The sequence below is a fragment of the Lissotriton helveticus genome, chromosome 9, assembly GCF_964261635.1.
Source record: "Lissotriton helveticus chromosome 9, aLisHel1.1, whole genome shotgun sequence".
Lineage (NCBI taxonomy): Eukaryota > Metazoa > Chordata > Amphibia > Caudata > Salamandridae > Lissotriton > Lissotriton helveticus.
The window spans coordinates 558,612,884-558,638,713 of NC_136070.1; the positions used below are offsets into that span (position 1 = coordinate 558,612,884).

Genomic DNA, 25,830 nt, shown 5'->3' on the forward strand with positions numbered 1-25,830 from the left:
GCACACCTGGGCCGGACAACCGACACGCCCACAGCCTCAGGCGCCTACATAACATCTCGCAGCACCCGCTACCGCGGGTGCCGCAGCGCTAGAGGTGGAGAGTGGTGTGTTCCCTTCCTTCTCCTGAGGAGCCTATTTGGAGATTGTTTACCCGTTTGAGTGCCCTGAGTGGGAGAGGCGCTCCTGTTTTGCCGCCAGAACCGAATAATCGCCATCTTTGGGGGACTGCATGTCCCAGGACTCTCTTGGCTGCCGCACACCTGGGCCGGACAACCGACACGCCCAGAGACTTAGGCGGCATTTAACCAATTCACCATTCCCACGACGCGGGAGCGCGCGGGAATTCGCCGGGAGAAGCCCGGGACAAGGGCGGGACCATTTGTGTACGTTAGTGTCCGGAAGAGGCCGGGTCGGGCCACCTCCCTTGGTCTTTGTGGTACGGGGGGAGGTTGTTTTCCTTGTTTTCTTTGAGTAAGTGTCGAATATCCTACATGCTACTACTGCTGATTTGTCACTATCCATCTTGTGTTCTACCCATTAACTCTCACCATTACTGCATTGTGACCAGAGCTCGTTCTGGTAATTATTTAAAATCCCATTTAAGGGGCTACAAACTGGGAAATATTATTTTGCGATGCCCTCTCCAGTGTCTAAGCAAAAGCCAGCCCCAAAACCTCCACTACCCAGCCTGACAGCAATAGATCGTACGCTTCAGAAAACTATTGGGGTGGTGGCTAATGCTATAGAACACACAGAACGCCATCTCTCACTCCCCGTCGGGTCTCTTCCCCCCTTGCTACCTACCAATACATCCACGACAACTATTAATTCGCAGGACTCTCTACTGGCTCCATCTTTTGTTTCTCTCCCAGGGTTCCACCACGCCCTAACTACCTGTACTAGTCCCCCCACCAGGGGCCAAGTATCCCCAGAGTTTTTGCCCCCAACAACCAGGTTATCCCTGACCCCTACTACCTTTTTAAACGAGTCAACACCTGACCCTTCCCTCAGGCAGAGGACCTTATGCCTAGTGGGCTCTGTGATAAACCTATAAGCCTAATTTTGGTCCCTACTTCTTCTCTAAGTATGAACAAAGATAGCCCAAGGGTACTACTAGAGGACAAAAAGCTAGGCACATGTCAAAACATATTAATATGGAATCCATACCTACAAGGACCGTTAAGGGGAGCACGGGTGGCCAAAAACAAAAGAGGCCCGCAGTTAAATTAAATACAATGAGAGGTAAAAACGCTATTAATAGCGTGTTAGTAACAGTATCCCCTCCTAGTAATGATGGTGGTCCTCAGGACGCAACCATCGATAACCCAGTTAGTTCCTCACCGTCCCCTTTATGTAATGTGGGTCTATTTGATAAAATTGAGCACCTTATGAAATCTCTAATGGCACCCCTATTGGAAAGGGTAAGGTGTATAGGAGTAAAAATAGATAATTTGGAGAAAGTACTGAATAGTGGCCCAACTTCCACAGGGAAATCACCTAGTGTAGAGAACACCAAGTTTACTGCCTTGCAACACCGCCCTGATGCAAAAAAACAGGTACAAACAGCATTACTCACTCATTACCAGATCGCAGACCTCTAACCAAACAAACAACGATCACTGCGGATGCCGCGGGCAGGCCCTTGCAGAAAATCCCGAGGTTGGCAGAAAATAGGGAAAAGGAAAGTGTGGAGGGCACCTTAGGCCAGGCCTCGGATGACGTGGGACACACGAAAGCGAACCCTAGAGTAGTGAAGGACCTTTCCCCGTTCACCAACCCAAGGAGGTCTTTTACACGCATTGATCTATCCCCGCAATCACTGCCATATACGGTAGTACTAGTTGGTGTTCCGGAATTATCCCAAGGAAGACTAGAATCCTACCCTGAGTTAAGAAACAAAGCGGCCCACTGGCTGAATAAGAACAGGCCCCTACCCCCTGATTTATCTGGGCAGATATTATTCGCAAGGAGGTTAAGTTGGTTGGGTCACAGAAGAAAGGATCTCTCTGGGGATTGCGTTGTCATTAACTTCGGGGATAGACGGGTGGTGGAACACATATGTAACTGGCACGCCCAGCTTAGCGAGAGCAATATCCTTACCAGGGATTTGAGTTTCTTCTATCCCCAACTCCCCCCCTTACAAACTACTAAGCATTACAGGGGATTTGTAAATCCAGACCTGGTGGACGGGGTGGGGCTGAGATACAACATCCCGACCTTTAACTATTTCGATAAGCTCTCCGACCTGGAACGGGTGGATTGACTTGATCCTAGGGGCTCGATTCAATCCACAATGGCCAACATACCTGTTCCTTCTCTACCCCTAGCTAATTCGGACTACGGCGGGGCATTAAATGAAGAATTCCTTCCAAATACTACCCAGGCCAGCCACCATGAGGTTGACGTGGGAATAGATCCCGATCCTGTTACAAGTAGTGCCGACTCATCCCTGAACTTTTTATTCTGGAATGTTGCGGGTCTACGCTTAAAGGTTGTGAGCGGCATCTGGTTAGATTTCGTCCACAACTATAGTATCATAAGTTTACAGGAAACATGGGCAACATCGGAGCTACACATAGAGGGCTACAGGACATTTTTTTCTCCAGTGCTACCTTCTCCTTCTGGTAGGGCAAAGGGTGGACTGGTTATATACGTTTCCAACACCCTGCAATTCACAAGTATAGTCCCTGTTAAATTGGATCCAAATTTCCAAATACTTACTCTTCATCAAAATAACACCAACGCCCTTGCAATTGTGAATTTTTATAACAACTTACGCGTGGATGATTTAGTAAACACAATAAAGGAAATAGGCCTCTGTCTCCACAAATTATCCAACAAGGTACGCAAAGAGTTGACTATAATTTGGGGCGGGGACTTTAATTAGACCCTTTGCAAACAGAGTGCCAATTCAGTCTGTGGATAGTGGACGAAAATGGCGATCCGGTAACCCATTTTCCCCACACCGCAGTCGGGCACTGTCTAAATGAAACCCTATGTGGACTAGATCTTGCCCTCTCCAACGACTTGGTGAATCCTCATGTATCCATTATACCCACCTATAATGGCAGAGGTAGGCCAAGCACTATTGACTTTATATTTATTTCAGGGACAGCGGGAAGGGATCTATTAACTTGCAAAACTCACGATATCATTGTTAGTGACCACTATCCGAATACCATCTCCTTAAAACTTCCTAAGAATCATGTCAGGCCAAACATCAAAACGCTTTTAAGCCAAAATAACCTCTTGATGGATAGTTTAAATGGCTACTCATTGAGGTGGGAAAAAGTGGATCCGCAGGCCATTACAACAAGCCTGGTCACAAATTTTAGGCAAGTGTTTGCAAACTGTCTTGATCCAACCACTACTAGTGAGGGAATCATGGCTAATTTTTCAAAATTGACTGTATCAATTAGGGAAACCCTTTTCGTTACCACGAAAATTGGCAAAACTAGACCCAAGGGATGGTTCGACAGTTCCTGTACTAAAGCCTACCAGAATTTAAAAGCAGCTTTAAATAACAAGGACAGAATTCCAAAGGACATAGCAGCTCTTAGGAAGAACTATAACCAGGCCCTAAAATCCAGGAAGAACACACTTAAAAAAGATCTCTGGACACAACTCCACAGGTCATGTATCTTGAGGGACAGTGCCGCCTTCTGGAAGGTTGTGAAGTCCCCTTTCTTATCAGATGCAACGGCTAATCCCAGCATTGATGTTGCGATTGATGAACAGCTGTGGGTTGATTATTTCGAGCGGATATTCAGCCTCTCCTCAACCGCAAACCAACCAACTACATCTGGGTTAGACCTAACATCCTTCCCGCTGCCCATTAGCATAACACACAAGGAGGTAGCGCATGCCCTAAATGCCAGCAAAATCGGCAAGGCACCAGGCCCCGACGGCGTCCCAATTTATCTTTTTAAGTTCAACATGGATCTATGGTTGCCAATTTTAACTAGGGTTCTCCAAGCATCATGTGCCCTGGGACTCATTGAATCGTGGTCCCAGTCAATCCTCGTGCCTATCTTTAAAAAGGGGGATCGCCAATCACCATGTTGTTATCGGCCTATCTCCCTCCTGGACTCATTGGGGAAAGTGGCCGGCCATGTTATTCTAGAGCACCTTCAACAATGGGCTTCAGACAATAAAGTTTTGTCTGATCTGCAATTTGGGTTCCGTGAGGGACTGGGAACCATAGAGCAAGCCCTCAATCTATCTTTATTGATAGGGAAATATGTTAACGCCAAGGATGGGGGGGCTCTGTACATGGCTTACGTTGACCTTTCCGCAGCATTTGATTGCGTCAACCACAATAAGCTGTGGACCATTCTGGCAGATATGGGAGTAGAGTCTTCCCTCATAATATTCCTGCGTTATACATTAACAATTATACACAGATGCCACAGCTAGAGTCAGATATGGCACGGAGGGCGAGTTAACAAAGTCGTTTAGAGTGGAGCGAGGGGTAAGACAGGGCTGTGTCCTGGCCCCGTTTCTATTCAACTTATAAACCAACGGCTTGGAAAAAGCCATGTTGACGGGTTGCCAGGACCTCCCCACTATAAACACGTGCCCAATCCCGGTCCTGCTCTATGCGGACGACGCTGTAATTCTAGCCCGTACCCCTATGGAATTACAGCGCGCGCTCGAGAAAGATCACATCTTTATGGCCAACCTTGACTTAAAGGTTAACATAAAAAAAACGTTTGTAATGTCTGCAGGGTCAAGGATTAAGAACATTAAGTCCATGTATATCGATAAACAAAAAGTAGAGAGCACAACTACGTATCCTTATCTGGGAATCATGTTTGATCACAAATGTTCCTGGAAATATGCCATAGAATCCAGGAAACTCACCCTCATGAGAACAACTGCTGCCTTGGTCAAGTTTGCAAATAAACTAGGTAGACGGCCCACGGTGGGACTTCTTGAAATTTACAGGGCTAAATGCATATCGAATGCAATCTATGGGGCGGGTGTGTGGGGATACACCAAGGTAGAGGAGATGCAAAAGGTGGAAAACACTTTTCTCCGATTCCTTCTGGCAGTCCCTAAGGGTATGTCGACCTATGCTTGTCATTTGGAGGTGGGTTTGCCCTACTTAACAGATCTGATTAGGATTCAGCCCCTCCTCTTGTGGCATCGCATCGGGTCGTCTACTGAAACCACTCTCTGCCGGGGGATCATAGAGGATTGTATTTCCCTCAGCATGGCACTAAAGATCGGCTGGATCACTTACATTAGGAAATCTTTTAGCGACCTAGGCATGATACAGTATTATCATTCCCCCACCTTAATTGCTCTAATCCCAAGAAAGAAGTTTAAAAAGATTTGTCTGGCTTACTCAGAATCTCTTCGGCTTTCTAGTGAGGTTTCAAAAACTACAGTGCAGCACTCACTACAAATTCAAACATCTTTCACGGTCCAGCCCTATTTAACCTACAACTTCACGGGCTACGAAAGATTCTTGTTAACCAGATTCAGATTAAGCATCTTTCACCACCTGGTTACTTTTCCTATGATTAACACCTGGAAAAAACCCCTTCACCCTTGTCACTGTGACGACAGCTCCCCCCAATCGACGATCCCCACAATAATGTTTTGTAAATTCTATCAGGATCTGAGGCACTTTTGGCTCTTACCAATTTTGAGAGTAATGGGCCTACGTAGGTGCCGCCCAGCATTTCTTGCCCTCCAATTTCTGACCGTTTGCCAGATTGATAGTTACATTTTTGAAATTAGTCGTTAAGCACAGGTCGAACTTGGGGTGAACCTGGGTCGTATTTTCCTAAACCTGTGTCTCCTCCCAATTCCCAACACCTCTAGTTGCTGCGTTATGCGCCTGTCTTGGTATATTGTATCAGATAGTTTTCTTTTAGTATTGTTGTTATCGTTTTTTCTTTATGCCATTAGCACCTTATATATTCCTGTTGAACTTCTCCTGTCAGCAGTTATAACTGAAGATAACTATCCGACTGCTCTCTAATGGGTGGAACGGAATAGTGCACGATTTTGCGGTGCTAACTTGAATCTCCCATTTTTATGATATTATAGAGCTCTGACATCCTTTTTTATCTTTTTAAATCGTATTTTATTGAGTATTTTGTACATGAAATATCCTGTGCTTTTATGGCTGTTTTTCTTGCAACCGAATAAAGCTTGATTTGATTTGATTGATTTGGTTTAAATTTCATGTAAGAGCCAAATAGTTTGAAAAAAATAAAAAGGGAGAAACACATAGGAAGGAAATAAGTTTGAAGAAAAAATTCAAATTTACAGTTAGGGTGAGGTGAAATTTTCAGAGGATACCAGTAGTCTGGTCAGGGAGGGGGTCGTGTCCTTTGTAGTCACACTTTCATCAAAAGGTCCACCATGCCCGGGGACCTAATCGTTCCCGCTCATTGCCGCTGGTACCTACCTGATACAGTGTTTTTGGACATACTTGGAGTCCTAATTAATAAAGGTGATAACCGAGGAACTCTAAGGTATTTTTTTTTTTAAATCAGAGACTAATTTAAATAAAGTTTATTTAAGACTAAGAACACAGTTCTCAGGTAAATACTTTCAGAGTTACGATTTTTCAAAGATCGTAAAAAATATCACTGTATTTTTAGATTATCTGGATCCCGCTTTGTCCAGTAGTTTTATTCAAGAACTCCCTCCTACCTCCAAGTCTTCAAGGAGGTTGAATCAGCCCTGGTGGTACTATCTTACCGTGCTGGGGAGAGGATGCCAATGATGCAACATGGCACTATTATCTCTGTGAGGCAACCTCTCCTATGAAGGATGTCTTTCGCACTTAATCAGAATCTTGCTATTTATACCTGTACAAATACTGAACACTTTCCTAAAATCTAGGAATTTGTCTACCTTCTGATACTTTGGTTTATCTTTTTAGCAGCATACCTTGTTATGATATACTAGTTTTGTGTTTGAGGGACGTATGGAACCATTTCCTCTACCTCCCTATTTTGTGATAATACTTCTATGTGAGTCCTCAATGCTGTAAAGATTAGCAAGCAGGCACAGAGACTTTATCTACAATACTTCATAATTACAGCAGTCACTGCAGGGAGGGCATTTACTAATAATAAAAAAGTTGAATGTACAAATAGAAGCCAAAGGCAATAAAGATCACTGAATAGTCCAATATTGATGGCTTGTCTGTTCAATCTCACTTTTTGAAAGTGCAAAAAATATACTTCCTTTATTCGGTTCCTCTCAGATAAGACTGCACAGATATGGGAATGTCATCAGAGTGAAACTCTCATTACTTACCCACACAGGAATTTGGTTCCTGGGCATCCGGCTCGTAACCCGGTGGACAGGGGTTTTCGAAGTGCTCTCTGATCACAGGTGGTTGTGGTGGAAATGGGCGTGGTGCAATGGGTGGCGGTCCCTCCGAGTGGGCATCGTTGATGACTGAGGCAGATCGAGGCAGGCAGAGATATCCCCCATAGTGGTTGATGCACTTCATCTCCCCCTTGCAAGCATCTGGAATTGTCTCACACTCATTGACATCTAAAGAGGAAAGGATATGATTACAGGTAGTTATGTTTTGTTATGTTATTAATATTTGTATAATGCCATCTATGATTAGTATGGTATCATATTTGTTGTCTAGATCTGGTTTCTCTTTTTGTATGGTTCTGGGTAATCATTGACCTGTTTGGTGCTACACTTATGAGCGGCTGCCATTAGTCAGGATTTGTTTGCTAGAATCCTAATTTACCAGTGGTTTTTGTTGGCTAATATGAAAGTAAAAAGAATTTGATCCAAATATGGATCTTTAAAGTGTGTTATATGCATAGATAGATGTGGTCAAGTACTTTGCATGTTTTCTTTGGAATGAGTGGTCACATGTCCATTGCTAGGCATGCGTTTGTTTCTTAGACAGGCTTCTTTTTTTTTTTTACTCAAATTCTTTTATTTCAAAAGCTAGGATTGCTTCCATATCCATGTTATGGTGAATCAGAACACATGTAAAATACCTTATAATACATTAGATTCCAAAAGGTACCAAAAAGTACAGTAAAATTAACACTTCCGTTACAGGAAATGTATGACACAAAACAATACAAAATAAAAAGGTGGAAAAGTGACACTGGTTCCCTAAGATGCATGTCATTCTGTACAACTGGAGTAATGCAGAGAGTCCATCTTGAAGGAAATTCAGCGTTCGTAGCGTCTCGTGTGTTCTTCGCTCGCTTCCCAAACATGTCTGATTCGGAGCAAAAACCAACGGAGACCACCGAGAACGGTCACGAAGCAGCAGAAGCCGAGGCTGCAGAGCAGCCGATTGATGGCGTGGAGGTCGATCAGATGCCCGAAGAGACCGATACCGCTAGCGCCACCAAGAGCGATGAAGACCTGAAAGACTATTTTACTAAATTCGGTGAAGTAGTGGATTGCACCATCAAGATGGACCCTAACACAGGAAGATCAAGGGGATTTGGCTTTATTTAATTTAAAGAAGCTACAAGTGTAGACAAGGTATTGGAACAGAAGGAACACAGGTTAGATGGACGAGTGATCGATCCCAAAAAGGCGATGGCAATGAAAAAAGATCCAGCTTAGACAGGCTTCACTAGCCATAAATGCAGTGATAACATAAGGGTGGTATTATGTGCTAATAACCAGGATACCATTGGAGAATAAATATTAAGGATGGTCATGATATAGTGCCCTGCCAACAAAAGGTAGCGATTCTCAAAGCCCGGCTGCTGGAGTCTCTTGGTCAGGACCTAGCGAAGAAGTAGTTACAATATCGCAAAGAGATGTTTGAGTTCGGGGAGAACTCGGGCCGGGTCCTGGCAAAAAGACTTTGCCAGCGAAGTATACAGAGTCAGGTTGTAAAGATCCAGGACGAACGCGGAATAATACGTGAAACTCAGGAAGAGGTTAACGAAGTGTTCCTGGATTTTTACTCCTCTCTATATCGAGAAGATACTTCTGGGCTTAATATAGAGAGGGTTGTGGAAGATTTTTTAGCAGATGTTGAGACTGCTGTTATTTCTCCCGAACAAGCTGAATTTCTGGCCACCCCCATTCAATGGGAGGAGGTCGAGCTCGCTGTAAAATCTTTGGCCAATGGTAAGGCTGGTCGCCCAGATGCAGTCCCATTAGAATTCTACAAGGTTTTTTTAGCTGAAATTGGACAGTTTTTTCTTGAGGTTTTAAGAGCAGCCCAGAGGGGTATAGTGCCGGAATCATGGCAAAATGCAACCATAGTGTTGTTTAAAAAAAGGGCAAACCTGAGTTGTTACCATCTTCATTTAGGCCGATCTCCCTAATCAATAGCGACTCGAAAATATATTAAAAAATTATGGCAGGCCGACTCGTGCAAGTGATCACTTCACTGGTCTCTGTACATCAGCACGGATTTATACCGGGTCGGGACACAGCGGATCATGTTAGACGTTCCATTGCTTTACTGGACTGGGCCAATGTTACGAACTCTCCCCTCGGGCTGATCCTGTTGGACGCCGAGAAGGCGTTCGACAGGGTCTCCTGGGGGTTCTTGTGGGCCGGCCTGAAGTGGAAGAGATTTCCGAAAGAATTTATACAGGCGATTTGTGCGATGTATCTCTCTCCAAGAGCGCAACTTCGTATCTCTGGACAGCAGACTAGCTTCTTTTCCATCACTAGGGGCACGCGACAGGGGTGTCCTTGTTCACCCCTGCTGTTTGCCCTGTATATAGACCCCTTTCTCTCTAAAATCGAAGCTAATCAGAGCATAGTACCGATAAGAGCTGGTAATATGTCGTATAATCTGTTAGCGTATGCAGATGATATAGTCGTCATAACATCAGACGTCCCATCTGTATTTAGGGAACTCAAGGAACTAGCAGGGCACTTCGGGGCAGTATCGGGCTATAAGCTTAATGTCTCAAAGACCCAGGTTGTCCAGTCCCCTGGCATGGTAATTTCTGATGCCCCAGTCGTTCCCGAAGCTATGTATTTAGGGGTGCGTATAACCTCCGTAGTGGATAGTATTCTGGATTTAAATATCTTACCGGTGATAGATGAAGTAAATACTAAATTAGAGCGACTTGATAGTCTACATTTATCTTTATATGGACGCTGCAGCGTCATTAAAATGTTAATCCTTCCTAAGTTTTTATAGCTGTTTAGAACCATCCCTCTTTTGTTTTCTCAAACAAGTTTGACAAAGGCAGATAGGGTTTGCCACAGGTTTTTGTGGGGCTATAGGCGCGCATGTCGGGCAGCTAAATGGATGTGTCTTCCCCGTGATCGAGGGGGCTGGTCGGTTCCCAGTCTCGTTATGTACTATTGGGCAGCAATGTTACAAGCAATAGGCGTGTTATTATGTGGTGATAAAACGAACGTACCAATATGTAATCGCCCTACTATTTTCGAGATTGGGTTGGGGTCTGCTACAAAGGGTATTTTACTTGAGGTCCTTGAACCTAGTTATTACAAGAGAACCCGTTTTAAAGTTTTGATCGCTGCATGCACTATTTGGCGATTGATAAGGAGGAAATTAGCTATCCCAAATATGAATTTATATATGCCTTTTAAAGCCACTCGAATGTTTCCTAGTGTTTTTCAGGATTGCGTTAGGCATAGTTGGCAAAGCAAGGGTGTCTATGGGCTGGGTGACATAGCGGAGGACGGAGTGGTTTTACCCTATAGTGATATTAGGAATAAATTTAAGTTATCTCCGCGCGACTTCTTTAAGTATTTACAGATTCAAAGCTTCATCCAAAAATATTTGAAGAAAACACCTGGTATGCTGGAGAAAGTACCAATTATTGAATTGATCAAGAAGAGAAGCAGAATAGGAATGTTGTATCAATACATAGTTTCAACTCTTCCGGATGATCTGACAGTTCAAAGCGCTAAGTGGGAATTGAAACTTGGAAGGGCTGGTATTGACTTAATTTCGGTGTTAGAACTTGCCAGTCAGGTTATTGTGTCAGGCTCACTTAAGACTCAAAGTTACATGGCAATGTTAGATTTATACTACACGCCCGCTAAGATTGCAAAGTGGGGTGCCACAAAGGGCAATGCCTGTGCACGATGTGGGTTGATGGCAGCCGATATAATACATGTGTTTCATTCCTGCCCAACCCTTTGTGGGTTCCTAGAAGATATTGAGCGCTTTATTAATGTTACACTTAAGATTAGATGTGCATTGATTCCAGCACTGGTGATATTTGGGGTTGAGGTTGGTAATACATTAGTAGGCAGTAATTCCTTATATGAATCAGCCCTTATATTTATTGCTATGTCGCAGGTCCGTTTGTGCATAACATCACAGTGGCTTTCTCCGGAAGCTCCAACTTTTGTGCAATGGCGAGCAAGATTGTTAGCTATACACCGGCTAGAATTTTCCGTTTTTTCATGTAAAGGGGTGAGGAGGCGGCAACTAGCAACCAGGATTTGGGCGCCGGTGGCGGAATGGGTTGGATAAAGGAATAGGCATTTGATTGTTGCATTATCATCTTCTATGCTTCCTTTTCTGCTCTGCTTTCCTTATTCTCAATTTCTTGGAATGTTTTGTTGCACCATTTGCCTAATTTGTTTAACTACTCTCTTTGTAATTCTGTATTAATAACCAACTCTGCTTTGTAAGTAGGAATTTGTATCTCTAAATGTCTGGTCTTAATAAATAAAAATAAAATAAAAATAAAAATAAAAAAAGGAAGGATTCTAGACCTGACAGTCCCTCTCTGGATAGATGATGCTAAGGTTCCCCATACGTGTGACTCCCTTTGAGTAGTGTGTGATGTAGAACTGTGAACATGAGATGCTAATGTGCTTGGTGGGAGTTACGATCTTAGGTTCTCATGTACGTTTAATGTTTTGAAGAGCGGCTCCTCATGAACTGCCTCAATCTGGCAGTAGAGACCTTATGTAGCCCCCTTGGATAATTTCAATGCAACCATCATTCTCAGTAGCAGTTTCTTGACCTCGAAGAACGAGATGTAAGCCTATGTCACTTTTCAACAAGGCACTGTGGCTGCTGAGTTCTGAGAATCCAAAGTCCAGCTTAACAAGTGTTATCTACATTTAAGTTTAGAAATTCCATACTTTTGTAGGTACGCTTTATTGAAGGATTTTATTGTTCTCTATCTATGCAGACTTCTTTTTGAATAAGAACAGCAAACTTTACTTGTTTAACTTTATTACCAGTGGGATCAGACCTCCTCTGGTTCTTAAGCACACTTTGAGGAACAGCCAACTCTTACCTTTGCAGTGCTGCGTCTCCCGGTCCCATGTATATCCTTCTGTGCATTCCTGCAATGGGAAGAATAGAGATGATCGTGAGATTGCCTATGAATTGTTTTTCCAATTCACCTTTGACCAACGGCAGATGGCGCAGGAAAGCGCAGTGGGACAGGGCGGGTAAGTCAACAGACAACGGAATAGGTAAAATTAAATAACTAAATAAAACCTACTCAGTAATCTGTCGATTCCCCATCCCACCCCTCCGCCCTGCTCAACCGCGCTTACCTGCACCGGTCGCAACTCCCTATGACCATGTTTAAGCATCCAGCAATAGCTAAAGCCACAATGCACTGAGACCTTTTACCACCCTACTTTTTAGGTCTGGCTTAATAGCTCAGTTGTCTGTCGACCTACTGGTACCAACTCTTTAACATATATTTAGAGTGACTTTGGCTCCACCCCACAGCAGTATTACATTCTCACCTTATTCTCTCGAAGGTTTGGTGTATCATTTTGTCTCTATAGTATGTTTACATCCAATGCATGAGGGACTGTTTTACAGCTCTAAAGTATATTGAATAATTAAAAATTACGTTATTTATATCATAGATGCATTCTTTAGAGAAAGTGATCGTTTTTCGTTTTGTTTTTTCCCTATGGCACAGCTGTTTTTTTTTTTTAACTATTTTATTTAGGACTCAAAATGCAAGCCAGACCAATTGATTTTGCCAATACGTTCTCCGCTGCCTCCATTTCCTATATGTTTCTTCTTCCATCTTGCCTCATTTCCTTCCTTTTTATCTTGTTCAAACTCTGCTGACGAAAATTAGGTCATGTTTCGGAAAGTGAGTGCTATGTTTTACACTTGTAAAAGTCATTTTCGTCCTAGTTACACCAAGAGCTTCCGTGCTTTGTAAAGGATACAAGCAGTTCTAACCATGTAGGAAGCCAGTTTAGTGGCTTTAAAGCCGGAGGAAATGGCATCTGTCTTTTTCTGCTGTGCCTTTCCTGGACAGCCTCAACAGTCGGTAAAAGCATAATGTTTGTATGTGTGCAAGGGGGTGAGCATAACTTTAGGGCACCTTCACTTCACTCACTGCTTTCTAGATAGGTATAAAACTACAGCCCTCATTATGCACGTGGCGATCGCGGGAGGTGAAACTGGGAAGACATCTCCCCAGAACCCCAGCCTGTGCCTCCCTGTGGAAGCAGTTCTTGTTCGGTCCAGATTGTCATCGTGCGGCTTGGCACGCACTGGCTTGGCACTGGACTGAGGCGTCATCCTCCTGTGGTCTGCTCTGCTCCCACCCGTTGATTCTCTTCCATCGAGCACTGAATGTGCTCCAAGAACAGCCCGCAGGCCGCCATGACTCGGCCTGATTGAGAGTGCTGCAGCAGCGTGTGTTTGAGCAATGCTGGCGCGCGAGAGGTGGCAGAGCCCTCGTGACCGGAGCCCTCGTGACCGGAGCCAACAGCAACATCCAGTGGTGCTATGGTGCTACAGGCATCTCAAGAATGTGAAAAGCTGGCACCGTGCCAGGGAGCATTGGAAACAACTCCTTATCCAAAACATGCAACGTCTTTAGCGTTTTAGAGCTTGGTAATAATTTATAGGCACGAGATTCTACTGATTGCCAAATCTTGGTGGTTTCGCAATTGCTCCAAGGCAACCCTGCCTCCTTTATTTCCCAGATCCGCAGAGGTTGCGTACTTTAATGAGGCCGGAGGAGGGGAGTTTTTCTATCTCCATATGATGCCCCTCCACTTGTAGCCGTCAACTCTGCTGGTGAGGGATTCCAGCCTCCGGAGTCAGTGCCCATTCAACTATGGTTCATACGGTCAGAAAAAGTGGGAAAACCTTTATTTACTCTGAGCAGTATGCAGTATGAAAGAGTAAGTCCTACGTTTTCAAAGATTCATTTGTTAAATATTTCATTATTTTAGGACTACGAGCACAAAACAAAGGCGGCATCTAGAGCAGGGGAAGAAATGAACAATCATTGGCCAATTCATTTACATAAGGAACAGAAAACCCATTAGATCAAGACTAATTATCGTATACTGCATTCAACATTAATTCCCAAAAATAGGTATGGGAAAATACATTTGGGTGTTACTGTGAGGAACAGAGGCGATGGCGCGGTGGGCGGGAAGACCAACTGCAGATCTGTCCTTGATTTTTGAATATTCTTCAAAATTGCTAATGGAGTAAGAACATTCTTTGAATGAGTGGCCAACCCAGCCCTGTGATTCATATGTGTAGTCCCTGGTAAGTGGTGGGTTCAGGAAGATAAATTGAGCATATTAGTACTGGGCTCACGACTTCTGAAATGTCTTACCTTTAAAGCGTTTGTGCTGTTAAAGTATCAATACATTTTCTTGGTGATTTTATGGTCCTATATTTCATTAATAAAGATAATTAATTAACAGTTCATGGTAAATTAGGGCTATTGTGTCTTTTGATTGAGCCATGTTTCTATTATTGTACATCTGGTTGACAACTCCGCACTTGAGTGTGTGGAAACTAGCACTGCACTATGAGTATCCTGTCAATTTACCCCAATACTTTTCAGAGAAAAACATTTAATTGAGAACATTTTGTTAAAATAGTCTACAGCTGAAAAATAATATCAGAGAAATAGATCTAATCAAAATTTGGATAATAAGGTGAGGGACGGATTAGGATGTGCGAAAGTGACAGGGTCAGGCCGAACAGTCTCTGGGGAAGAATAAAGGTTAGTTCGGGTAGTAGCAATGGAGAGAGATAAAAAGCTATTGTTGGAGTCAAGCTGAGTCTAGGTATAGTAGAGGCTAGGGTGAATGTAAGAGTACACAGGAGGAAGTTAGCAAGGTTTAGGTATGGTTTATTAAGGTTCTGGTAGGATTAGAAATGTGGTCAAGTTTAGAGTTAGATACAAGGTGTGGGTGAGGTTTGGGCTCTACAATTGTCTGGAGTCTGGATAGGATCAGAAGTTCGGGCTTTAACATGTTATTAAGAACATTTTTGGACCCATAGATAATTGAATTATTTCAAAAGAAGAGAGAATACTATATTTCACAGGATAACTTTAAATAGTTTTAATTTACGTTGCAATTTCACCTCAAGATGTAGCAAACTGTGCCTATTTCACTGAAATGCCGGTCAATGAGAAAGTGTCTCCAATTGATATTTCTCTGAGATGCACTTAAATGAAGTTACATAGATTTTCGCTATGAATGTAGGGCTGATAGCTGCTATGACAGAAAAGAGAGGACTTTTTTTCAGGGGACAAAAAAGCACCTGGAAGGGATGTGAGACCATCTGAACATTTCAGGAAGAAGAGCATACGTTCTCCCAGAACGTGAGCATCAAAACAAATAAAGAGTCTGTCTGCCTAAGCTGAGAGAAACCCACTGGCAGAATTACCGCCTTGGGTATTTCGATATGCAGGAGAGGAGAAACTCTTTCTTTTATATACAACACTCACTCACTGTAGTAGTGACATGCTTCATTATCAGGTTCATACTGGCTGCTAAAAACCAAGACGAGCTCGACCGTAAGCCAGGGAGCTCTTTGTATATATACTTTTTTTGTGACTGGTGGTTAATATTAAAACTTAAAAAAAGGACCCATCCACGACCAGGTATCCCTTTATTTGTGTGGTGGTTGGGCGCAATAAAAATAATTATCTCAATAATTATGGGGAGGTGCAATCAGGGAGTGCAATGGTCCTATGACCTTCAGTTTTTCAACATGTTTCTGCCCTATTCTTATGGATAAAAAATGGCCACTGTTGTTTTTTGGACATTTAAGGTTTCCTTAACTTTGTTTTTTTTTTTAACTAGATGGAACACATGATATTCTCCACATCTGAGGGCAGGGCAAGCTTCCCCTGTACGTACCTCTGAGAGTATACTCAACCCGGCCAAGTGAGACTCACTACAGTCAGGAGTCTACACCCAGACAGCCTGACTTTTTTTTTGGTTTTATTTTTATGTGGGCACTTAAGATTATTGGCTGGCTCATTTTGTGTTCCTGGTAGTAATCAGGACGGGTTGGGATTTCAAATCCCACCAGGCTTTCGCCATCCAACATTCACCGCACATTCTGTGTCGTCTACATCACACAAAGACTCATCCTCTCACATGAGCTCCATTCAGGTGCGAGTAATACTTGACAATAAAAGCACTCCCCGGATGTCTTTTTTTTTATACGGCAAGCCAGACAATGCGATACCAAGTAGGTACACAGCAGTTTCGGGACCCTCGACATTGTGAGTACAGGACTTTGTTCCTCATGTAGCCAATGTGCAACTTTTACCTCTAGACCTGCAGCTGAGAGCAGCAATTTTTAATCCTGCATATCAAATGTCTTTGTTTTCTGACCCGGAGAGACACTGGCAATAATCTCTCAACTGCAGCACTCCAGACTAGCAGTTCAGAGCGTTTCCTTTAAAAGAATGTATGGTTTTTTTTGTCTTCTCATATGCTATCCCTGTACACCTTAGTGTTTGACCACAGGACGAAAACACCATCCACACCCCGTGGGGCTTGATAATGACACCTGTATGGGTAAGGTTTGTAAAAAAAGTGATTTAATGTGCATGTCTTTTTTGTTTAAGATGCCTACCACGCACACCGTGACATAAGCTATTTTAAATCATGCATGGCTTACAGTGACCACTATTATTACAATGTAACAAGAGCAGTGTTCACGTAGAGTATTCGTCGTTCTGACAGTTTACACAAGACCAGAAGTGCACTTGTTCATAACAACCAGGCTTAGTATGAACAGTACATGAGAAACCCACACATAGCATGCTTCGTACATGTATACTCAGGTATTCACCATGTTGTGACAGCATAAAACCTGTTTGTCTGTTCCCACAGGTACCATGCATCTAGTATTATAGTACCAGTCTCGTGACAGGCATTTAGCCACCACTGTCGCATATGTGCATGCAAGAATTATTTACCCATTTATAGTTTCACACAAGGGCAGAGATGGTTATTTTGTCCTGATGAATGCCCAGGAACATTTTTTGGCCGTAAGAATAGGGCAAAAACATATTGAAACAAGCATTTGCAATGCAATAGGTCTCGCATTTGCAAGAGTTTAAGCTATTTGCATTGTAAGTGACAATGCCTTTTATTTATGTTTTAAAAACCAACATAAAAAAACGGCATTGTCATTTAACAATGACAATAGCTCAAAGTTTCGCAAATGCGAGACCTATTGCATTGCAAATGCTTGTTCTTGCTTGTGCAATGGTTATACATTTTTATACGGTGGGAACTCTAGCTCTACATGACCGTTAGTTACATTACACTTTCACGTTCATTTTCTACAGGCAGGGGGTTAAGGGATTTGCCCATCAACACTGGGTGTTGAGCTGACGCCCATACCTGAACCTGGTCGGCAGTGCTGTCCGTAACACCACGTTCCGGTGGGGGAGGGAGGCAGACAGAAGTCATCCGAAATAAATGCTCGGCTGGTTTTGACCTCGAGCAGAATCACAGCCAGGGTTCAAGCTTGAGCTAACTGGTCGCCCACCTTGATTCATAAAGAAGACCCTTGGGTAACGGGAGGAGAGAAAAGACACTAAAAGCAGCCCTTAGAGACCCCCCCACCCAAGAATTAGGACCCTCAGGCAGTGGGAGGAGACGTAAGGGCAGAGGAAGGAGGCCAGAGCTCCTTTCTGGCAGGGTAAAAAGGGGAGCTGTGCTTATGGTTGGGACATTACAACATATGCAATGTTTTGCAGGGGGATAATTATTTTGTGTTACACACTGTTCACAGAAATGCCATAGGTTGTGTAGTAATTTGATTCAGGGGCTTATGGATTGGTTGAGGGACATGGATGTGAGGTGGGGGGCAGACAATGTAGGAACACAGTCCCAGAGGCAGTGGGACAGATCAGGACCGTCCTTTGAACCCTCTGATGATAGTGCAACACCTCTTACCCCTCTATTGGGCAAGTGGGGTGGGCTAAAGCGAAGGCTGGACCATTCATGCCAATGTGGACAGTGGTAGAAGTGTGGCTGGCAGTGATGTCTAACTCGGCACTATTAAAGCACCAAGAGGCACGCAGCCGGATGCACAGAACTTGTGCCTCTATTCTATTCCGCTCAGATGGTGGTGAGAGCGTGCCCGTACCATTGTGTGGTACTTTCAGAGCCTATGGAGCAGAGCATGGCTTACACGCCCCCGCAGCTCCCCCACCCCCAAGTGCCTGGCCTATTGCCTCCCCCTTCCCCCGATTAAAACAAAGGCCTGTAATGCGAGAGCAATGGACACTCTCGCAAGTGATCTGTAACTCGTGCCACATCAGAGACTTTTGAGCTCAGTGCTTTGAATAGAGTAAACAGAGAGGGAGCGTAGAACCAGACACAGACCAGCATTCTAGTTTGGCTCTAAGAGCCTGATCACGAGTCAAGCCCAGCCAAGCCATCAACATATTCGTCATGTAAATAGTGGAATAAATGCCGTGTGAAACCCGCTTCCAAAGAAGCCAGAGTGTCTGGACGAGACACCGTGCGTGAGCGTGTGCGAGCTAAATCTCCAGTCAGGGTGGGCGGGGCCTAATGGAGACAGGGCGGACACAAACCTCGCTTCCAGAGAAGCCGGACACAAAACCAAGGACAATAGATCGTGCCAAGGCAAAGCAGCGCATGCGCTGCAACGCAGGCGAGACCTAAAAACTGAGGGTTATATGAACATTGCACTCATTGATTGCCACTCTCTATAATGATTAAGATAATTATTTGTATTGTGCCCATTCACCCCACAAATAAATTCCTGGGCGTGGATGAGTCATTTTAAAGTTTTAATATTAACCTCCAGCCACCCCAAAAAATTATTATATATATATATATATATATATATATATATATATATATATATATATATATATATTTTTCCTTTTCTTTCTTCCAAAGAGTTCCTTGGAATACGGTCCTGGTTTTTAGCAGCCAGGATGAACCCGATGATGAAGCATGCCGCTACTTATCTGAATGAGGTTTGCATATAAAATAATGGGTTTCTCTTCCCTTGTATCTCAAGATACCCAAGACAGTAATTCTGCCTGTGGGTCTCTCTCAGCGTGAGTAGATGAATACTTTATTTATTTTGATGTTAGCTGCTTTCAATAGACCTTCAATTCAATCTAGCCATCAGAATTTCCCGATTTTCTCAACGTGAATACATACATACACAGGACTAACTCTTTAATAGGGACTTGAGTGCGTGCTAATGTTTTCAAAACCTTTTAACACAGCGAAGGTGTGTAGTTTCATGCTCCTGTGAGTGATGCATGTAACGAATGTATGGGAAAAAAGTCTGTTTCTTAGAGCTGTGTGCCTTTGTACTGGTTTTGAATTCCCAGGAAAATAACTTTAAGAAGTACGTATAAAATGGCTGCTGATAAGGTCATAAAATAGGAGAACAACTGTAAATTTTAGTCTTTGGTCGTTAAAGATGTTATGACGGAGATGTTTATGATTCAACATTGCCTCAAAGGTGAGGAATGCACCAGGTGTGAAAAATACCATAAACAGGCCATGCTCTAGCCTGCTTAAGGGGACCCTATTTGGCAGAGCCAGCGCCAGAGGGAGCAGAAAAGATGCTCCGGTTCCTTTAGAAGAACTTTAGTGCTCTAGAGGTGACTGACTCTCTCGGTTGCAGTTCAATCATGGAATTTTTGGAATGTCAGCTATGAATGGTATAAGCCAGACTTGTAGCGTATATTGTTCTCAGTACAGTCATTCAGTGGCGAAGTGGTAGTGGGCATATGGGAATCGCACTCAGTCATACAATCTGATGGTTAGAGACCAGTGGATACTAGAAGGGCCATGAGATATGGGCTGGACGTGGCATTTATAGGAGCACTACAAGTAAAAAAAATTAATGGAAATCCCAGCCATCATGGCTGTCATTACATCCATGAGGGTTCATAATCTAGAAAAATGTTAGCCCCCAAGAGAGAGTGAATACATCTCAGTCCACAATTCCGAGATTTATAGTATGATGGGTAGCCAAAATTTATGGGGATCCCCATATGCCAGTGGGAGTATATGTAAGAAAAATATGTAGGAGGCAGGATATTGCTCCACTGTTTGAGATGCTGTTAACTGGTAAGAACATAGCAGTGGGTGGTGCAGCAGGTATTGCATTATCTGCTCACAGACAAGGTAGAGAGAGCTCATCAAGGAACTATGGTGTTCATGCGCAAATAGAAACTATCACAGGTGAGTGAAGACATGAGAGTGTATGTAAAGTGCCCTAATTGAATATGTGTAGCATTGGTATGTATAGAACTGGGGTCTGTTGCAGAAGTCATCAAACTATGGGCTGGTGGAAAACTGTTGCTCTCCACTAGTTACATCACACATGAGAATTCTTAAAAAAGAAATTGGTGCTACCATCGTTTTTGCAGAAACAAGCCACCATCTGCAGAATAGGGCCCATTAATAATGATTGAAAACATGGCATAGGGTGCTCAAGACAGTTAATCTAACTTCAGAGTTACCTGGATTTAAAAAAAGGTTAATTCTTTTTCTCTTGGATAGTTCTACCATGTTCCCAGGGTGTCGAGTCTGAGAGTTAGTCGGTGAATTTGTGACCTTCCTCTCTCAGAAGTCTGTGATACTTTAAGCATGTGTAAACCTATACCCTCTCCATGAGGAGATGTGCCTGTCCTGCCTGATAAGTGGATGCATGGCAGGGCATTCAATGGAGCCGCTGGTTATTGGTAGGTCTCCAGAGATGATGGGGGCTGTATTACTGACTTGATAGTACCCTCTGGTCAGTGTGGTTGTGCCAACTGCACTGACTGGTGCTGTTGGCAGAGAGGGCTGTCCAAGCTCTTGCAAGGAGCAGAGGAAAGGACTGATTTAACCAGGAATCAGTGAAGTGAGGTGGAGCTTTCTACTAGCACTCCTGGCTCGACAATGAGATTCCTTACCTCTGGGACCCATATATGAGTGAGCTCGGCTGAGACATCTACACTGCACCAGGATTTTTACGTCTGGCTTTACAGCACAGATACCTGCAAGACATAGTCTTACCAGTTCTTTAAAGTTATTTTAGCGTGGGCTTTGACTCCACCCAAAGAAGTATTAACCCATCGCCTCATGTTATTGGCTGCTTGGTGTAACATTTTGCTTCCCATAGAGGGATTACATTGCAGGGTATCAGGAACCTTTTTCCACCTGAATATTACACATATTCATCACAAATTCATTTCTTTATCTCATACAAGCATTTTATACAAAAATAAATCATTTTTTTCTATTTTTATCACTGCAGTAGGTTTTCAAAAATATTTTTGTCCGGACTCTAATGCCATTGCCCCACTACCTTTACTACAGCCATCACTACCTCCACCATTACTACCAGTGCTGCCGCCATAACAACTAACCACCCCACCTGTTACCACCACTGTTCTACTAAACATCCTTATTACCACTATATCCCCAACATCACTATTACCATAATCTTCACCATTACCACTACTACAGAATTTGTGCTTGTCTTTTTTTGCATGCTTTACTACATGAAAGCCAGACCTGGTTTGCCATTGTATAGTGTCCTAATTGTAATGGATAAGGAAGGCAAATCACATTGTTAGGTAAATGTCGTAGCTCAGCAAAGTGCTGAGGTCTAATGATGGAAATGGTAGATAGTTATAATGTACTGCAGCTCGACAAACTAGTTTTTGATGGTTGGAATAAAATTGCGTCAACTAACAGTGGAACTTCTGGAGAAGGGAATATTCCACATTGTTCTCTGAACTGAAGTCTACTCTAAAAGCAATCTAAACATAACTACCCAGCTAATGGCGACTCACAATTGCCTGGCAACTGAACTCAAAGCCAAAATAAAGACTTTGAAAAGTTTTCTTGGCTAAATTACATTTGCATCCTTGGCCTCCCTAAGATGCTTTTGTGAATGAAAAAAGGAAACAATGGAAACTTATTCCAAAAATCCAAGATAATCTCAACATCTTAATTCACTGGTCTGGCAGACGTCATCAGACCTTGGTTCCATGCACGCGTTGTGAAGGTCAACCATAGCCACTTCTGTGCCACTTTATTAACTGCAGACTGAGATATCATTTTTAGGAGCATTAGACAACCGTTAGGCAATTGGCTAGGCAATTGGCTAGCCTTCACACCTGCAAAAGGAGTTTAGTGTATTGAGGACCTCTGTGTGAATGGACTTAAAGGTTCAATGTTGTTTCCTTCCTAGTTAAAGATCACCGACCCAGACGAGTTCTGTCTCTTCCTTATGTTATAGCTAGCAATGGATTTTCTGGCAAAGAACTGGAAGATGCAAGCATAGTTTTGCACTTGCTGTGCTAGTGTTAACTAAATCTCCTAAAGCAGGGGAGTGCATGTTCTAGTCGGCTGTGGCGGAGGGATTTGGCCTTCCGATGTTACTATTTTACGCATCAATTGAAAGGGCTTTTTAAAGAATGTGTTCACTAATAGAATGTAGCACCTTCTGTTGTCTAGTTGTGGGGTGTAGACTGCTAGTACCGAAATATGGAAGCGTTTGTTTGTTACAGACTTACCTCTTCTGACATGTTGCCATTGACTCTAGTCTGTGGAATTTAGGGGCTAATGATTATAGGTGGGTACAAGTGGAGTTCTTTCAATTCAATTCAATTCAAAGAGTCTTTATTTCGGCATAAATGCCATAAAAGAAGCAATTCAAATGCATACAATAAAAGCATATTAAAAACTGTACAGCGTGGAACATAAAACCATTCATTAAGAACAATTCATTTGTATAGGAGACAATTGTAAACAACAGCATTAAGGTTCTGCATTGAACCCCTCATTAGTTCTTTCATACTTTTGTATTTTTAACGAAATCTTAAATTGACAGGTCACAATTTTCTAACTGTTTCCTAATGTGTTGAATTAGTTTGCTTGTTTTTTCACGTATGGGATGTTGCAAGACGTTTGAACAGCTGCAAGCATAATAATCTAAACGCTGCCATTCTGTTTTAATAAAATCATTTAAGTGTAAGAATTATAGTGTTGCTAAGTGAACAGTATTTTATCAGCATTGCTGTTTTTTTAATGTTGAAGCTAGTAAAAAACGCTGGGAAAATTTGTTAAAATCAAGTGTGTTCCTCCTTTGAAGCAAAAACTCAAATCAACAAGTAGCAAGAAGAAATGACTTCAAAAGTAATTTAGATGTTAATTGTTCCTCGGCGATTGTTCAAGCTCACAGAGACAGAATTGCCCTGTTAAAATGAAAACGGATGATTTCACATACTCTATTTTTAAAGTAGCAGCTTCTTTTCGTTTCAGAATGACAAAACATGACCCAGTGGGCGGTAAATATTTCTAAGAAAGGTAGCGCCCCTATTGTTGTAATGTTAGATTCTTCTAAAGTATCCAGATCAGGAAGAGGATGCCAGTACTACAAGCTAAGTGTCTGGCAGTGTCATGTTGTAGGAGGCACACCCCACAAAAGCTCGTCACTGCATATAACAACTATAAATATGTGACCCTGTTGTGGGGCCACCGCCCTTCGTACACCGACACCTGGTTTGTTGGCGGGCACTTGGCTACATTCTTACCGTGTAGCTGTCAGGTTCCTCGGCCTCCTGTGAAAGGGCAGTGCCCAGCAGCAGTGAGAGCAGCACAAGCCGTGGCGTGATTTCCATCTTCCTGTAAAAAATATGAGGGGGATAGATATGAGAAGCAATTATGCCTGCCGAGTCCCTGATAGACCTTGTGATTTCATGAAGAGATTCCAAGGCCTGGTTTAGGGCGGCACGTCTGTGTCTAAGTTTTCACTGTTTATGTTTTGGGAGCATGGTACTTCGAGTCGGTTGCATAGAAGGTCAAGGGTAGGTCCAGACGAAATTTTAAATGTAACCACAACATTTGTGAAATTCACGCAATTCGTATTCTGGTAAAATTCATAGCATTTTGCAAAAAATTATATGACATGATTTTAGTACAATATTCACTTATATTATATATATATAATAATATTCACAGAGAAAAATGTCTTGCTAACTTTTTTATGTGAGGTATGCCCTCAGAAAGTCATGCAAGATGCTGGTATACCGCATTTTAGGATGTATGCATACTTTGTAATGTTTATGACATGTCACAAAAGTTCACAAACAAAAATTGTGCAAATTCACAGAGTCAAGGATGTGCAGTCATCTAGGCACAGGTATAGAGCTGGCAGTGGACATCTTTCTAGACTGGTTGCGCCCCATGCTGGTTAGTACCTGTGTTTCTACACAGATTTCAATCCGGCTGCACTACTGATTCCCACGCAATTCTTTCACAGTTGACCTCACCCATGGAGAGCTGTGCTCTTCATTGCTTACTCGAGCACTTGGGACCACCACGAAGATCTCCTACTGCAGCTCTGGCATAATGAGTGCCAGATTTGGGTTTTACTATCAAAGGACTTGTGGGAGCAGATATTGGTCACATATATAAGAGCTACTTGAGGTGTGAGCTGGGACTAGTCAGCCTCAATGACAAACACAGTTGTGGGTCTAGCAAAGTGTCTCTGGGGACTTCTGGTGGCCCTCGCATGACAGCACATGTAACATGAGCTGCACTTGCTAAAAGCAGCGCCAGTTTCAGGCGCTCCACCTAATAAAACCAATCCTCTAGGCTAAGGACAGGCTCAGGAAGGGGGTGCTTGCACACAATTTTTTCCACGTCTCTTCAGACACTTTAGTTTCTGATACTCCAATTGTTTATGTCTGCCCTTTTAACTGCCCGTTTGTTTATCTCAGAAATGTTAATGACATGCTTGCATCTGCAGTTGAAAGGTTGTATCTGTCCTCTCACCCACTTGGATGTTTAACCTTTGATTGGCTACAAAAAAAGTAGCAAAAAGAAACGGACGAAATTTTATTTTGCAATTTAAAAATCTGACAATTGACATGCAAGAAGTCCTGGAAGAAACAGCCAAACCTCCTATGGAATTACCATACATTCATGTAGTCATTTAGGAGGATGAACCCTCGCTTACCTAGTGTGTTATGCTTCATTAATGAGTTAAACATCTAGCACCAGAAAGCAACCGAGAGTAATACTGTTCACTCGTTTTACATGTTTTCCCTAGTTTGGAAGATGTTATCTCTGAAATCGACATTTATGTCCTCCCTTTGTTAAACTTGGACCTATGTTAAAAAATGTTGTGGGTGAGCTACAAATGTTTTTACTGATGTCTCCCTAGTACAAGTTTCAAAACTGAAGGATCAAGTAATGAACACGACTTCTCTTTTCTTTCTCCATGTTTTCATGCTTAAACATAGGCCCTAGGGGCCAAGCACCATCCTCAGGATTAAAGTTCGTGGTATCCCACATCAAATATTGTGAAATAGTCCTTGGTGCTTAGGACATGTTATGCAAGTGCATTAATTATATACTTTGTTTTTTTGCATAATATTGGCAACAGCAGTGGAAGAAACTCTCCGTCATAGACCAGACACATCTTGGGTAAAAACAGTTTATGCTTCTGTCCTTCAGATGAGGATACATCCAGAGCAGCAGATACTGCAGTCATCTATTCAGTGCAGAACTGATCCAGTAGGGCAGACTAGCAGAAGCATTAATCGCTTACAAAACTATACAGTTAAGGTATGAGTGACAAGTAGG

General features: G+C 42.9%; 1 protein-coding gene and 1 pseudogene across 1 annotated transcript in view; one reads left to right on the plus strand and one right to left on the minus strand.

The window, feature by feature from the left end:
* Positions 1 to 25,830, minus strand: part of EFEMP2 (EGF-like fibulin extracellular matrix protein 2) — a 131,093-nt gene that overhangs the window by 96,353 nt on the left and 8,910 nt on the right. Inside the window, exons 2-4 of the mRNA XM_078660457.1 lie at positions 23,775 to 23,865; positions 12,222 to 12,270; positions 7,285 to 7,527 (exon numbers count right to left, since the gene is read on the minus strand). Coding sequence (XP_078516583.1) covers positions 7,285 to 7,527; positions 12,222 to 12,270; positions 23,775 to 23,861 — 379 coding nt within the window. The 5' untranslated portion in view covers positions 23,862 to 23,865. The remainder of the gene's footprint in view (positions 1 to 7,284; positions 7,528 to 12,221; positions 12,271 to 23,774; positions 23,866 to 25,830) is intronic.
* LOC144782557 (heterogeneous nuclear ribonucleoprotein A/B pseudogene) lies at positions 8,165 to 8,583 on the plus strand (annotated as a pseudogene).